At 41.9% G+C, this 12,873-nt stretch overlaps 1 protein-coding gene across 1 annotated transcript in view; it reads left to right on the top strand.

Annotated features, from left to right (window-relative positions):
• Positions 1-12,873, top strand: part of SLC22A16 (solute carrier family 22 (organic cation/carnitine transporter), member 16) — a 46,934-nt gene that overhangs the window by 27,175 nt on the left and 6,886 nt on the right. Inside the window, exons 6-8 of the mRNA XM_008571534.1 lie at positions 2,237-2,364; positions 4,690-4,799; positions 8,446-8,545. Coding sequence (XP_008569756.1) covers positions 2,237-2,364; positions 4,690-4,799; positions 8,446-8,545 — 338 coding nt within the window. The remainder of the gene's footprint in view (positions 1-2,236; positions 2,365-4,689; positions 4,800-8,445; positions 8,546-12,873) is intronic.

Raw genomic sequence — 12,873 nt, 5'->3', positions numbered from 1 at the left:
TTTTAGGTTTAAAGACATACCTTTGGGGTTATGTGGCGAGAGGGGAGGAATGGAGTCTGAGTGATTAGAGAGAGGACATATTACAAAATAAAGTTATAGCATATTGTCGTAACTCAAAAAGGGCTGGACCTCCTTGCTTGCACCATTTATATTCCAGACACAGTCAAGCCAAAAATTGGATGTAGTATCAGTATTCTGAAACACCAACTCAAGAAAAACTGGTGTAGCATGCTTTTAACTTTTCTTCAGCCATTTCAAATGGCTGCCCAGCTTGGCAAGACTCCAGGAAGTTGGTTGGTGGCCCAGCACACAGTCCAGGATGAGGAAAAGCCCTGAGCCAGACATGAGGCCTCGGGGAGGGCTGGATGGGGGTGGGGCTGCTGGAAAGGGGCCTTGGCTTCCTGAAGACCTTGCTTCCAGTCCCTGAGCTGTCACCTACTCCTCTGGCTTAAATGGTTTTATCTTAGTTGTAAAGTGGGGATAATAATGGAGGCCTACTCCTACGAGGCTCTTTTGAGGATCGCAGTCTTATTTGATCTTGAGAAATGCTTGATAAACTCTTAAAAAAAAAAAAAAAAGGAAAGAAATAGATGTACATACTGTCCTGGACCGCAGGTATGGACCTGTTGGCAGCATCTGTGAACAGGGAGGCGTTTCCTCCAGAGCCGTGTATTTTTCAGTTAATGATGGCGAAGGAGACCTCTTCAATGGGGCTCTGAATGTTAAGGTTTGCCTTTTCCCAAGCCAGTTCTTTCTTCAGCAGCTGCAACTGAGTTTAATTTCTGATGTGCTAATCTTCACTCAGAAAATATGTATTCATCCCCTGTGATGTGTTCAGAAGCTGTGTCAGACAGATAGACCCAGACCTGCCTCTCTGGGTGCGTGTCACATTCCGTAGTTGAATGGCCAAATGCACGTCACTTCTAAAAGGCAGTAGTAGGTCATGTCCTTGAGGTTAGGCAAACTGTAGAGGGCAGAGAGATTACAGAACTGCTAATTATGGGGAAGAGCTGGGCTGGTAAACAGTGAAAGTTTCCCAAAGGAGATGGTTGAATTTGCTCAGTTTTTCTGAGATCTTCTTTCTTGTTCTCTGTCTGGTTCTGGCTGATAGTTATAAGGCTTTTTGTTGTTGTCGTTCTCGATCTAAGATTCAAACTTTGGCTCTACAAGGGAAAGGTTTTCAAGTCATTTGGTTTATAGATTTATGAATTCAGCTTTTCCCTCCCTTGCTGTAGAGGAGTAAAAAAAACGTCCAAGACAAAGTTCTTGTTTTGTAGGTGATTTGTATTAGATTTAAGAATGTTTGAATTTTAGGTTTAAAATCTGTCAAGTGGTTGTCATTAGTTTATGTACCTAGTTGATACTGAACTTTCTTATTTTAGTTTTGTCAAGAATAAAATCAGATTAAATTTTAAAAATTTGAAAGTTTATTGTGCATACAAAAGAATAGTTTGCTAACTGGGAGACCTCAAACCCAGTGGTAAGAAGCTCACCTTACAGCAGTTACAGCACCATTTAGAAGGCATAAAGGAGGAAGTGTTTTGACCTTTTTGTGTGATTTGCTGTTCTACATTAACTTTCTTTTTAGGTCAAGTAGAGAGCTGTTTAAGCTGATTTGTCTATAGCTGATTGGATTAATTTCAATGAATCATGCTGATAGGGACGTAAATCTTATGTTTTGTGTTTGTTTATGATTAGAGATAAATTAGGGAAATCAGGATGACCTAACTTTAGGTTAGTGGTTGCAGGTGCTTGGCCTTGGGGTCTATCTAAACTATGGCCTCCATTTTGATTTTCCTTTAACAGTTTCTAAGATTGAAATTATTGATACGAAAATTTCCCCTGGTCCTGCCAAGCATAAGAAACCAAAGATCAGAAATGATCAATGTTGTCTATTAATTTACTTATTTATTCATTCAACAGGCCTGTCCTCCAGGCACCTTGCTGTGTCTTGGGGAGCTTCCAGCCTAGTAGAGGATAAGATCCCCAGGACAGGTGTCAGTGCTAGGCAGATTACGTGAGCATTAGTGCTTTTCACAGGAAATGCCCGTCCTTGCTCTGGTGAGTTTGAAAGTGCTAGAGCTTGCTGCCTCCCAGGCAGTCCTTAGATGGCTCTTAAAGGTCCCTGGAAGCAGGGAGAGGGCCGATCATTCCTTTTGGGTGGTGGGTTAGAAGGGGGAGTCCCTTGTGCATTTAGGTGCCAAGCCTTATAAAGGGCCCGTTTGTTCAATGACAGGTATAGTGGAAATTCCTGCCTACATCTTTGTGTGCATCGGGATAAACAGTGTGGGGAGAAGAAATATGACGGTCTTCTCCCTTTTCTTCAGTGCAGTGTCCTGTGGTGTGATTATGGTGATCCCCCAGGTGAGTTATTTTTTGTTTTATTTAGGGAATGGTTAGTTATGCTACGACAGTTTGATGGGAGGATTTTTAGCTTATTATAATAAATAGGAAGATCGTTTCAGACATATGGACAAGTATATACATAATATTTAAAAATATGTTTTCTTTAAGAAATTATTCCTTCTCTGTCATATAAGCAATATATGTTTATTGTAGGAAATTTAAGGAAAAAAAAGAAACGTAAAAAAAAAAAAAAAAAAAAAGGAACAACCCTAATTCCACTTCCCAGAGATGGCCAGTGTTGTATTTGGTAAACACAATAATCTTGTATGCGGAAAGTTGCTCACACCTTCCAGTGATTATTATCATATTGAATATTCACTCATTCATTTATTCATCCAACAAAGATTTATCCAGCATCTATTATGGGCCAGGTGCCAGGGACACACAGTGAATCATGTTTCCGTAAGTGTAATGAAGAAACACAAAACAGGGTGAGGGATTGAGGATGACTCTGTGTGTGTGTGTGTGTGTGTGTGTGTGTGTGTGTGTGAATCACAGAGAGGGACAGAGAGGGCATGCATGTATGCTGTTTTCTTTAGGATGGTGGAGGGTGATGTGCCTCTCAGAGAAGGTGACATGTGACCAGAAACCTGAATGAGGCTGGGAGCCACGGACACTTCTGAAGGTTATAATGAGTCAAATATTCAGTGTTGTTCCAGTTTTTCATTGCTGTAGATTAGAAGTTTCCAATTTCTGGTATGCATAAATCCCCTGAAGAGCTTGCTTTTAAAAATGCAGCTTCGTAGTGAGAAACGCTGCTATCAACTACTGAAATGACTTGCACATTCCTATTCTTTGGCAAACTACATCCCCCAGAATACCTTTGCATCCAGAATTGCTTCCCCTCTTCCCTGAAAAAATGTTATCAGAACCTGTATTTTAATTCCAGATTTGGAAAATATTACTATAACAATATTTTAAAATACTTTATATAATATTCTCCAGAGATTGTATAATTATTAATACTCTATCAACATTTAGAGTAAAACATTTTAAACTTTGCTTATTGTTTGAAATTTAATTTAAGCTTCCTTTTATAGTAACACTTAATTATTAGAGTTGGTGAACTAAATGTTTTATGTAACTGAAATTTCCAGGTGATTGATATACAGCTAGTATGAATATAGTCTGGACAAGGAGGTTTGCCAGTTTGAAGGAACTTCATCTATACCTCTTAAGAAGTAGTCTGCAGTTACATTAGTTGAGCTGATGGCAGCTGCCTTTGAGCTGGTGAAGATTTAAGGGAACCCCAGAACAGTTTTGCAGTAATGGGGAAGACAGGAAAGTGGCTGATGATTTCTAGAAAGAAAGCACTAACCCGCAATCACAAATCTCTCCCCTCTAATAAAATTTCTCCCCAAATGCCAATGTCAACACAATACAAATTATTTTTTAAAATCACACTAACTTATTCAACAAATATTGTCTATAATAGTAATTAAGGTGATACAACTAGCTGCTTTAAGAGAGGCAGCCTAAATCTCAGTGACTTAACATAATCGATGTTTATTTCTTGCTCATAGAAAGTTCAATGTGGGTGTACTGGTTGGCTGCAGTGGGCATGGTGAGGGGTTGTTTAGCTCCATGGAGTCATTCAGGGATGCAGGGTGACAGAGGCACTGCCATCCTTAACACATGGACCCCAAGGTCACCTTGAGTCTCAACATCCAGGGGCAGATGCAGGAGGAGAGAGAAGATTTCAGTCTTTGTTAGGCACTGCCAGAAGTGGGACGTTATGGACAGCAGAGAGGAAACAAGTTGGAGACACTGAGAGGTTTTGCTGCTGAGGAATGTATCAGTCAAAAAAAAAAAATGTCTGTAGTAATAGTTCAGTTATCACTTTAAAATTATCTTCTGAAGATAATTTGTAAGCCAGCGATTACTGCGGCAAAGGACACAATTTGTTTTCATGGCTCCTTGGTTCATTCTGCTGGATCAGTTGCAGGAGTGGGTCAGTCACTGGTTCACTCAGCACTGTCTGGGCGAGTCTCATTCCAAAGCTGCCTTTCCAACAGGCTTCTCTTATTTTCCAGTTCAAACCCTCCATGACTGTGTGGGGGTGAGGCACAATAACACTTACCTCCAAATTTCATAAAGATGGAAAGCTTCTGCAGACCATGAGTAGAGTTTACAAAATAAATTCAAATAGAAAAATAAAACTCTTCATCATTCTGAAAAATACTGAAGGGAGTAGAAAGTTTTAAGTAATAATTTTGAAGATTTTATATTTTCTTTTCAAAAATACTACTTATGATGGTCTATCTTGCTAATATTTTTTTTCAGGATAACCATGTTTGGATTGTGATGGTTACTATGGCTGCAAAGTTTGCCATTGGGTCAGTGTTTGGCCTCATTTATCTTTATACAGCAGAGCTGTATCCAACTGTTGTAAGGTGAGGGCTACTTATTCTTCTGTTGTTTTCATGTATTTTTCATTTATTTGTCATTTCATTATATTTGGCCTTTAAGTATAAATGCTTTCTTTACTTAGAAGTTATCTGGAACTCTGAAATATGAAAAAATTACATGATGATGCTAATTCTGAATCTCAGGCTTTGTCTATACCTCATTAGCAAGGATATTAAATAAATTATTTTGAAATAACACTCTATTACTCTAAAACCATCTTAAATCCCAAATACAATAGAGTTCCACTGACTGTCCATATGACTAAAGGAAAATTTTCTCAGGATGCATCTTTCCATGTTCAGATGTCAGTTGTAATAGTTTACTAGGGCTGCCATAACAAAATACCACAGGCTGGGTGGCTTAAAAATGTAAATTTATTTTCTCACAATTCTGGAGGATAGAAGTCCAAGATCAAGGTGTCAGCAGGTTTGGTTTCTTCTGATGCCTCCCTCCATAGTTTGCAGATGGCGCCTTCTCGCTGTGTCCTCCATGACCTTACCTCTGTGTGCACCCCTGATGTCTCTTCCTCTTCTTATGAGGACACCATCCATATTGGATTAGGGCCCTACCCTAATGGTCTCATTGTGACTTATAACCTATTTAAAGACCTATCTCTAAATGCTGTTACATTCTAAGGTACTGGGTGCTGGGACTTCAACATTTGAATTTTTGGGGAACACAACTCAGCCCATTACATCCATAGTCATTGACTCCCTGAAAAGATCACCTCATCTGGAGGTTTCCAAAGCTGGCAGCTCCTCAGAATCCCCAAGGCATTGGATTAAAAATACCAGTCTCGGGCCCCCGCACCAGACCTGCTCAATCACTCCAAGAATGAGACTCAAGATTTTTAACAAGTCTGCAGATGATTCTGAATTTCCACCTGCCATCTTTGACATAAGTACCACTGATCGGGAACCTCAGGCACTTTCAAGCCTTTTAAATGTTTTTTCAAGTGAATTTTACTTGTAAACACTTTATGTGGTGAAGAGAAGGACTGAAGTACTTTGTAGAAGCTCTGTTGGGGGGTCTGTAGTCCACCCCCCTTTGCTCCAGGGGGCTGCAGCATAACCTCCACGTCACTAGAGCATCCTTTGAAAACCATAGTTCTTATTGCAGCCCCTCTGATGAGATAATTGAAACCAGGGAAATCAAGCCTTTGGTGCAAGACACACAGCTGGGACCCCAGGTATAACATTAACGGATCCTTTCTCCAATTTTCCATCCAACTTTTTGGCTCTTTCTTTGTAAAATGATCTCATATTTTAAAGTTTAAATAGTGATTAGGGTCATACTGGTGCGATGAGAGGTTTGTGCTCCAGATTTCCCTCTGTGAAGATTTACAACAGTTTCCTATTGACAGCCCTCCCCCAAATCCTCCAAGTACCACCTGCTTTATCAAATAGAAGCTTTTATTTTCTAGGCGACAATATTAGTGAGGCTGGATAATTTCTTAGACTATTAAAGTTTGTTGTTGTTTTTTGGTTTTGGTGGCTGGTTAGTACGGGGATCTGAACCCGTGACCTTGGTGTTACAATACCACGCTCTAACCAACTGAGCTAACCAGCCAACCCTCTTAGCCTATTAAAGACCCAACCTTAATGGCAGCAAATAAGTAAACAAGAACCTGGTATTAGGCTTTTTCCATAGGAAATTGGTTTTTTAAAAATCTAACTGCTCACCTAGTAGGTTCACCCCTATTAGGAGTTTATTATTTGCCATGTGTTACAGTTCTGAAAGTCAAATGACTTTCTGTAGAGATAAGTTCCTGTAACGCCAGACCATAAGTGTTTCCTCCTTGTCTCCATAAGCAGGAGGGATGTAGGACCTGGAACATCCATTAGTCAAGAACTTAAGTCCTTCTCTAAGAATTAACCATGCCTGCACAGCAGGCTGCTAAAATGCCAGGGCAGCCATATGCACATGAGGATCAGTAAATACATTTGTGTTGGCTGTGGGTGGATGGATGGATGGATGAATGGATGGATAGATAGAATATGTAGACAGGTATAAATCTAAGAAAAAGTTGATCAGATTAATATGTGACCAGGGATATAGAATAGCAGAGGAATAGCTCCCCATGCAATTGTCAGCTAGCCCAGTTGTCTGAGGATAGAGGTGGGATTTTCTTCTTTTCCCCATATTTCTCCTCAGAGGAAGTCACTCAGAGTGTTTGGGGAAGAGCAATCTAATAATAAATACATTTTCCTTTACACTCATTATCTTCCTTAATACTCAGAGCAACTCTCTTGAGGTTGATATCATGGCCTCTATATTACAGATTGTAGAGCTGACACTCAGACAGGGTTAAGGTCTTGTCCAAAGGCACATGGCTAATCAGTAGCTGATCAGAACTCAGATCCACATCTTCTGGCCCTTTCACTGAAATACATGAGAATTTTCATGGGAAGCAAAGCTTAACATTAGCAAGGGATGACCTGCTAACAGTAGAGCTTTAGTAGCAGAGTAGCAGAAGTTATTTTGGGGCAAGGGCTTTTTGGACTCCTCTCAGATCATACCATGGAAGTGGCAACACTGTGCAGATGTACAGTGGCAGACAGGCAAATTAACAAGTTGCATTCTAGCACTTATGGGGTTACAACAGAGGACTGGCTTAATGCAATAGAGTTGTGCACTTGTCGACTCAGGTCATGGCTCTGGGCTCTCTTGTGGCTGACCCAGGGAGAAAAGCACTCAGTCAGGGAGAATATCTTTGCCATGTCTTCTGGCCTTTTGGATGAATTTCTGCCCAGCTAGGAGAAGCTGCAGGTTTCCCCAGTTCCAAATCCAGACTGAATAAGACCCATCCAGTGCCTGGCAAATATTAGACTCTCAACACAGTGTGTATCGTAAGTATGGATATGATAGTATTTTTTAAGACCCCCCCCCCTTTTTTTTTAGTTTGGTTGGTTGACAACTGTGGGTACATGCCCTCAAAAAAAAAAAAAAAAAAGAATCCAACATATGAATATTTAATATAGGGGATCTTTAACAAACTCTATGGGTTCCCTGAACACCCAAACATTGCATGGAAAACTTTGCTTATGTGAAACTTTTTCCCAGAAGAGTGTCATACTTTTTATCAGTTACTTATAAATGTGTGTGACCCAGAAAAGATGAAGCACCATTGTACTTAAAGAGGTACTTATTCACAATAAAAGCACTGTCTTTCCTTACTAACCGACATTCTGTAAGTTTTCTTTAAGTAACCTTTAAAGAAAAGCACATTAAGATATTGCTTGACTTTTAAAAATTGAAATAGAACAGTCCACAGATATACAGATATTTTGTTCTCTCAAATTATCACTCCTTACCCCAAACAAAACTCCTGCTGGTTCAGTGTAGGAGGGTACTTTTAAAAGTTTGTGGGAGAATGGAATTAAAAGGTAATATGAATCTTTCCTTGAACTTTTTGAAGTACCCTCGTACATAGGGCCTCCTCTGCACAGGTGATGAAGAATGGTTTTGAATTATCTGCACGCGTGCGTACACCACTGTTTCACAGAATGCAGGTGCAGATCTTGGGCAATCCCTGAGACCCCGGTTCTCGCTTTGGGAGGGCGGGAGGGGCTGCAGGAAGAAGTCGCAGGGCTCCATACCTCATGAGCTCCACTGCTCCTCCCGTTGCAGGTCTCTGGCGGTGGGAAGCGGCAGCATGGTGTGCCGGGTGGCGAGCATCCTGGCCCCGTTATCCTTGTCCTTGGTCAGCTCCTGGATCTTCATACCACAGGTGTTCATCAGTTTCTAGAGCCTTCCTAAGCGAGCAGAGAGGCAGAGTAGCTAATTGCTTCCTCTATTTTTATTTCTTGGAAGCCAATTTACAATTTAATAGTGGGGGAGGGGGTTTGTAGAAGCAGGACGAACAGCTCACCTGTGGGTAAGTAGCTGCTGGCTGCTATTTTGTTGTGTGTTGGTTACTTTCTGCTGCTGCTGAGCTGTTCCTTACATCTCTGCTTGCCACAAAAGGGCCTCTCCTCACCCTTTCCATGAGACCAGGACTACGGGAGGGCCAGCCCTGGTCTGTGTCCCCTCTCAGTGCCTCTGCCCCCACCCATGGCCCAGCCCTCTTGTCTCGGCTGACCTGAAACCCAAGGGGCTCTTCATGGGCAGGGATGTCCTCCTGCGGCCTCTGGCTCCAGCAGTGTCATGGTCATGAAGAGACAGAGCAGCTGTGCTCAGTGTGCAGATGTGCTGGCCTCTCCCTCCTCCTCCTGGCTCCCTCCCCAGGTTCTTTGCTGTTGCTCTTTCTAGGCTGTTCTCTCTGGTCTTCTTTAGTGTCACCTCTTTTTCTGTTGCCCATAAATAGACCCATTCTCCACGATTTGCTCCTCCCCTCTCCCTGCATGAGTCACCTCTCCTGAGTTCTGGCCTCTCTTGCAAGCTGCAGACCCAGGTATCCACTAGTGTCATGCATGTTCTCCCCTGGATGTCTTACAATAAACTCCACATTTCCTGAGCAGAACAGGCTAGCAATTTAAATTCCCTCCTCCTGTCTCCCACTTTTGCTTAAGGATAAGTCAACGGCCTCAAGCTGGACATTTTAACATCAGCTTTTTATTCGCCCTGTTCTTTCCCCCTCTCCCTCCAAGCCATTAGTCATTGAATCCTTCCATTCTGTCCCAGTTCAACTCATCACCTCCTGCCTCCCAGGTCTTCTCCCTGCCCTCCATCACCCCCACCCCATGACAACAGCACCACAACTGTGACCCAACCACCCTGTCACCTCCAGAATAAAATCCAAACTCAGCCTTTGACCCCCTGCCCATCTTCCGTTTTGTTTCCTCACACAGCATCGCCCCCTCCCCACACTTACCTCCCACTGCAGTTCTTCTGCCTCCTCCCTGTCCGTGTCCCTGCCAACTCCCCTGCCATGCCTCTGCCTAAACAGTCCTTCACAGAGAATGCTCCTCTCTCTCATCTCCCAAATGCCCACATATGCTTTAAGTATCCTTCCAAGTGTCCTCCTTCCAAAAAGTACCCTCAGATCCAGTGACCCGACCTCTCCCTTTCCCATGCATGTGAAGCATTTGGCATGTGACCATTTTATCTCCACACCACAGCCTGGCTTTACTAATTGCATGTGTGTCTTTGTCTCCCCAGTTAGACTGTTGAGCTCTTTCAGGGTAGGGTATTTTGCATCCTCACAAAGCAAAACATGTCCCTCACCTTGTGTGCCTTCTATGCTGTAATTCACTTAATATTTTCAGTCAACTAGATTGGTTCTTTGAAATTAGCTCTGCCCTAAATCATAGTATCAATGAAATCGTGGGTGTCATACTAGTTATATGTTTTCCTAAACATGCTAACATAATCTCACAAGTAATAAAACAAAGTGTTTGGTATCACCTAGAGTTGCCTTGTACACACATCTTGCTCGTTGGGAATCAGTGACTTAGCATGAACGTCTCCCACGTCCCAGTAGCAGGAGCTCAGTAAAGTCTGCTTCAGTGGGGTGTTAGGATGCCAGCTCTTTCATGGGCTGACTCTGAGGCTGGGAAATAGTATAGGCTGCACAGGGAGGTGTTTTTGGAGAGTTCACCACCCTTTTTAGGGCATGGATTCTTCTAGGAGCATCTAATTTGTGCTAGCATTAAAAAAAAAAGATAAAAATGCAAAGGTGTTTTTTAAAACAATAAGTTGAAACACACAAAAAGAAATAAAAATCTATAAAAGCAAACTGCTATAAGTTGACTAAAATCAACTAAAGATTATCTTTTAAAAGGATTTCTGTAACAGATGCTTCAACAGGCTCTATTTTATCTGCTTTACGTAAATTAGTTTTCATATAAGGCAGATGCTATTGTTATTCCCGTTTTACAGATGAAGAACTAATGCACAGAAGTAAGTATTAGCCCAAGGTTACACACCTTAAAGGTGACAGAGCTGGGATTCGAACCCAAATACCATGCTCTGCCACCTTTTACATAAAGTTAAACAGACAGTACAAAAGGCAGTGCGTTCAGTCAGCTCCTCCCCACCCTGACCCTGAGCGCCCCTGTCCCCTCTTCCAGGACTGCTTCTGTCAGCGGGGTCTTGTATATTTCCATTGTGTTTCCTTTGGATGTAATGGAGGTTTCCTATTGCTTTTAAAGAGTAAAAAAAAAAAGAGCCAGCATTTTCATTTTGAGGAATGGAAACACTAATCTAGAAGATAAGTTTGTATTTTCTCTTTTGAAAAAGGCACATGAAAATCATTCATTCTGATGCTTTTATTGCGGTGCGGGCGCAACACCGAGGGTTGCGATCCCGTTACCGGTTAGTAAAAAAGACAAAAAAAAAAAAGAAGATAAGTTTGTATTTTCTCTTTTGAAAAAGGCACATGAAAATCATTCATTCTGATGCTTTTATTATCAATCATTATTTTCTAGTAATCTAAAAAAGGTGGACACTGGGTTCACTTTTATTTTTTGTGCTCATAAACTTATTTGGCAAAGATTTATGGAGTGCTGATTTTGAACTAACCACCCTGCTAGGTGATAAGGTGTCCCGACCCGTGGGATATTCAACGTAGACCCTGGAGGGGGGAGTGGGAATGGGATGGAAGCAAGAGACGCAAGAAATGGAGACAAGTCAGTATTCTCATCAAGTCTCGTTTATTGGTTTGAAAGTTACAGCTTATATAGGGAAAAAGCAGGCATGCTGCAAAGGGTCTGGAATGTAAAGATATGATAACATCTTGAGGAGAAACAAAGACAGGACATTCAAAGTAAAGGTTGCTGCCCAGAATGTTTATGGTTAAACAGTTTCTGGAGAAGGATAAAAGGTCACTTGCAAATTAACTTGCATAGCCAGGAGCAAGCAGTTTCTGGCACAAGCAGATTACGAGGCAACTGTCACATAAGCACAGCCACACAAAGAGGAGAGTGGGGCTGCTCGCTCCCAACACTAAGGATCATAGATGAGCAAAACAGCTTCTGTCTAGAGAGATGTCCAGTCTGGTGGGGAAGGCAGAAGAGCTGAGCATCACAAGCTGTGGAGACGGGCTGCAGAGGGGAAATGCTGGGCTTGTGGGGCTGCAGGAGAGGGCTACCAAGCCAGCCTAGGGTCAGAGGGGAGGCTTCCTGGAGGAGGGGGCTTTAATCTGTACCTGGAGGGATCAGTAACATTGTGTCACCTGGGTGGGAAGGAGAGATGGGAATATCAGGCAGAGGGAACAGAAAAGCAAAGGCTCAGAGGGGAAAAGGAACATGGCCAGTTTGGGTTTAGACGCAAGCAAGCATTATTGCTAACATCTAGGGTGGGTTGTGGGGCGTCAGGAGATGTCTGGAAAGATAAGCAACGATGTTTCTATTAGTCTGTTTTATGTTGCTATAACAGAATACCTATAACAGAGACTGGGTAATTTATAAAGAACAGAGGTTTATTCGGCTCATGATTCTGGGACAGCTGCATCTGGTGAGAGCCTCGGGCTACTTCTACTCATGGCAGAAAGTGGCAGGCAGCCAGCAGGTACAAGCAGATGACATGGCCAGAGGAAGCAAGAGAGAGAGAGAGAGAGAGCGGAGGTGCCAGGGTCTTAAACAAACCACTCTTGTGTGCTGGAGACCAGCTCCGCAGGATTCGTTGGACCTGAATAGGTGGTGTGGAATAGGATGAGGAAAAAAGAAAAAGGCGGACCACAAATGTCTAGTGCAAGTGTGGACAATGGCCACATGAATCTTGTTTTGTTTATATGTTTTTACCTAATCTTTTACACATTGATTTATCTTCTAATCAAAACATTTTTTATTTTGTTTCTATTGAAAAAGAAAGGTCAAAACATTCCAAGGCACTCATGCTGTGACAAAAACATCTACTCATGCATCAATAGTTCACCCCAAAGCCTGTGGCTCGTGGCCAGGAAACTATACCATAGCAGCATGCTTGGCATTAAAGAGGGTCAGACTTTTAGTTTAAACTATAATTCTTAACCTTCTTAACTTACAATTTACCCTTTTTAAATCTTACTTATACTTACTATACTTGATTTTACACTTGATCTTAGCCAAAAGGCCAAGAAGCGATACTATACTTGATTTTAATAACATTGATTAGTTATGGTTAACAATTTAATATTGC

This window comes from Galeopterus variegatus, unplaced genomic scaffold (assembly GCF_000696425.1).
Source record: "Galeopterus variegatus unplaced genomic scaffold, G_variegatus-3.0.2 Scaffold699, whole genome shotgun sequence".
Classification (NCBI taxonomy): Eukaryota; Metazoa; Chordata; class Mammalia; order Dermoptera; family Cynocephalidae; genus Galeopterus; species Galeopterus variegatus.
The sequence above is the reverse complement of the archived record's forward strand: the minus strand, read 5'-3'. Positions and strand labels throughout refer to the sequence as shown.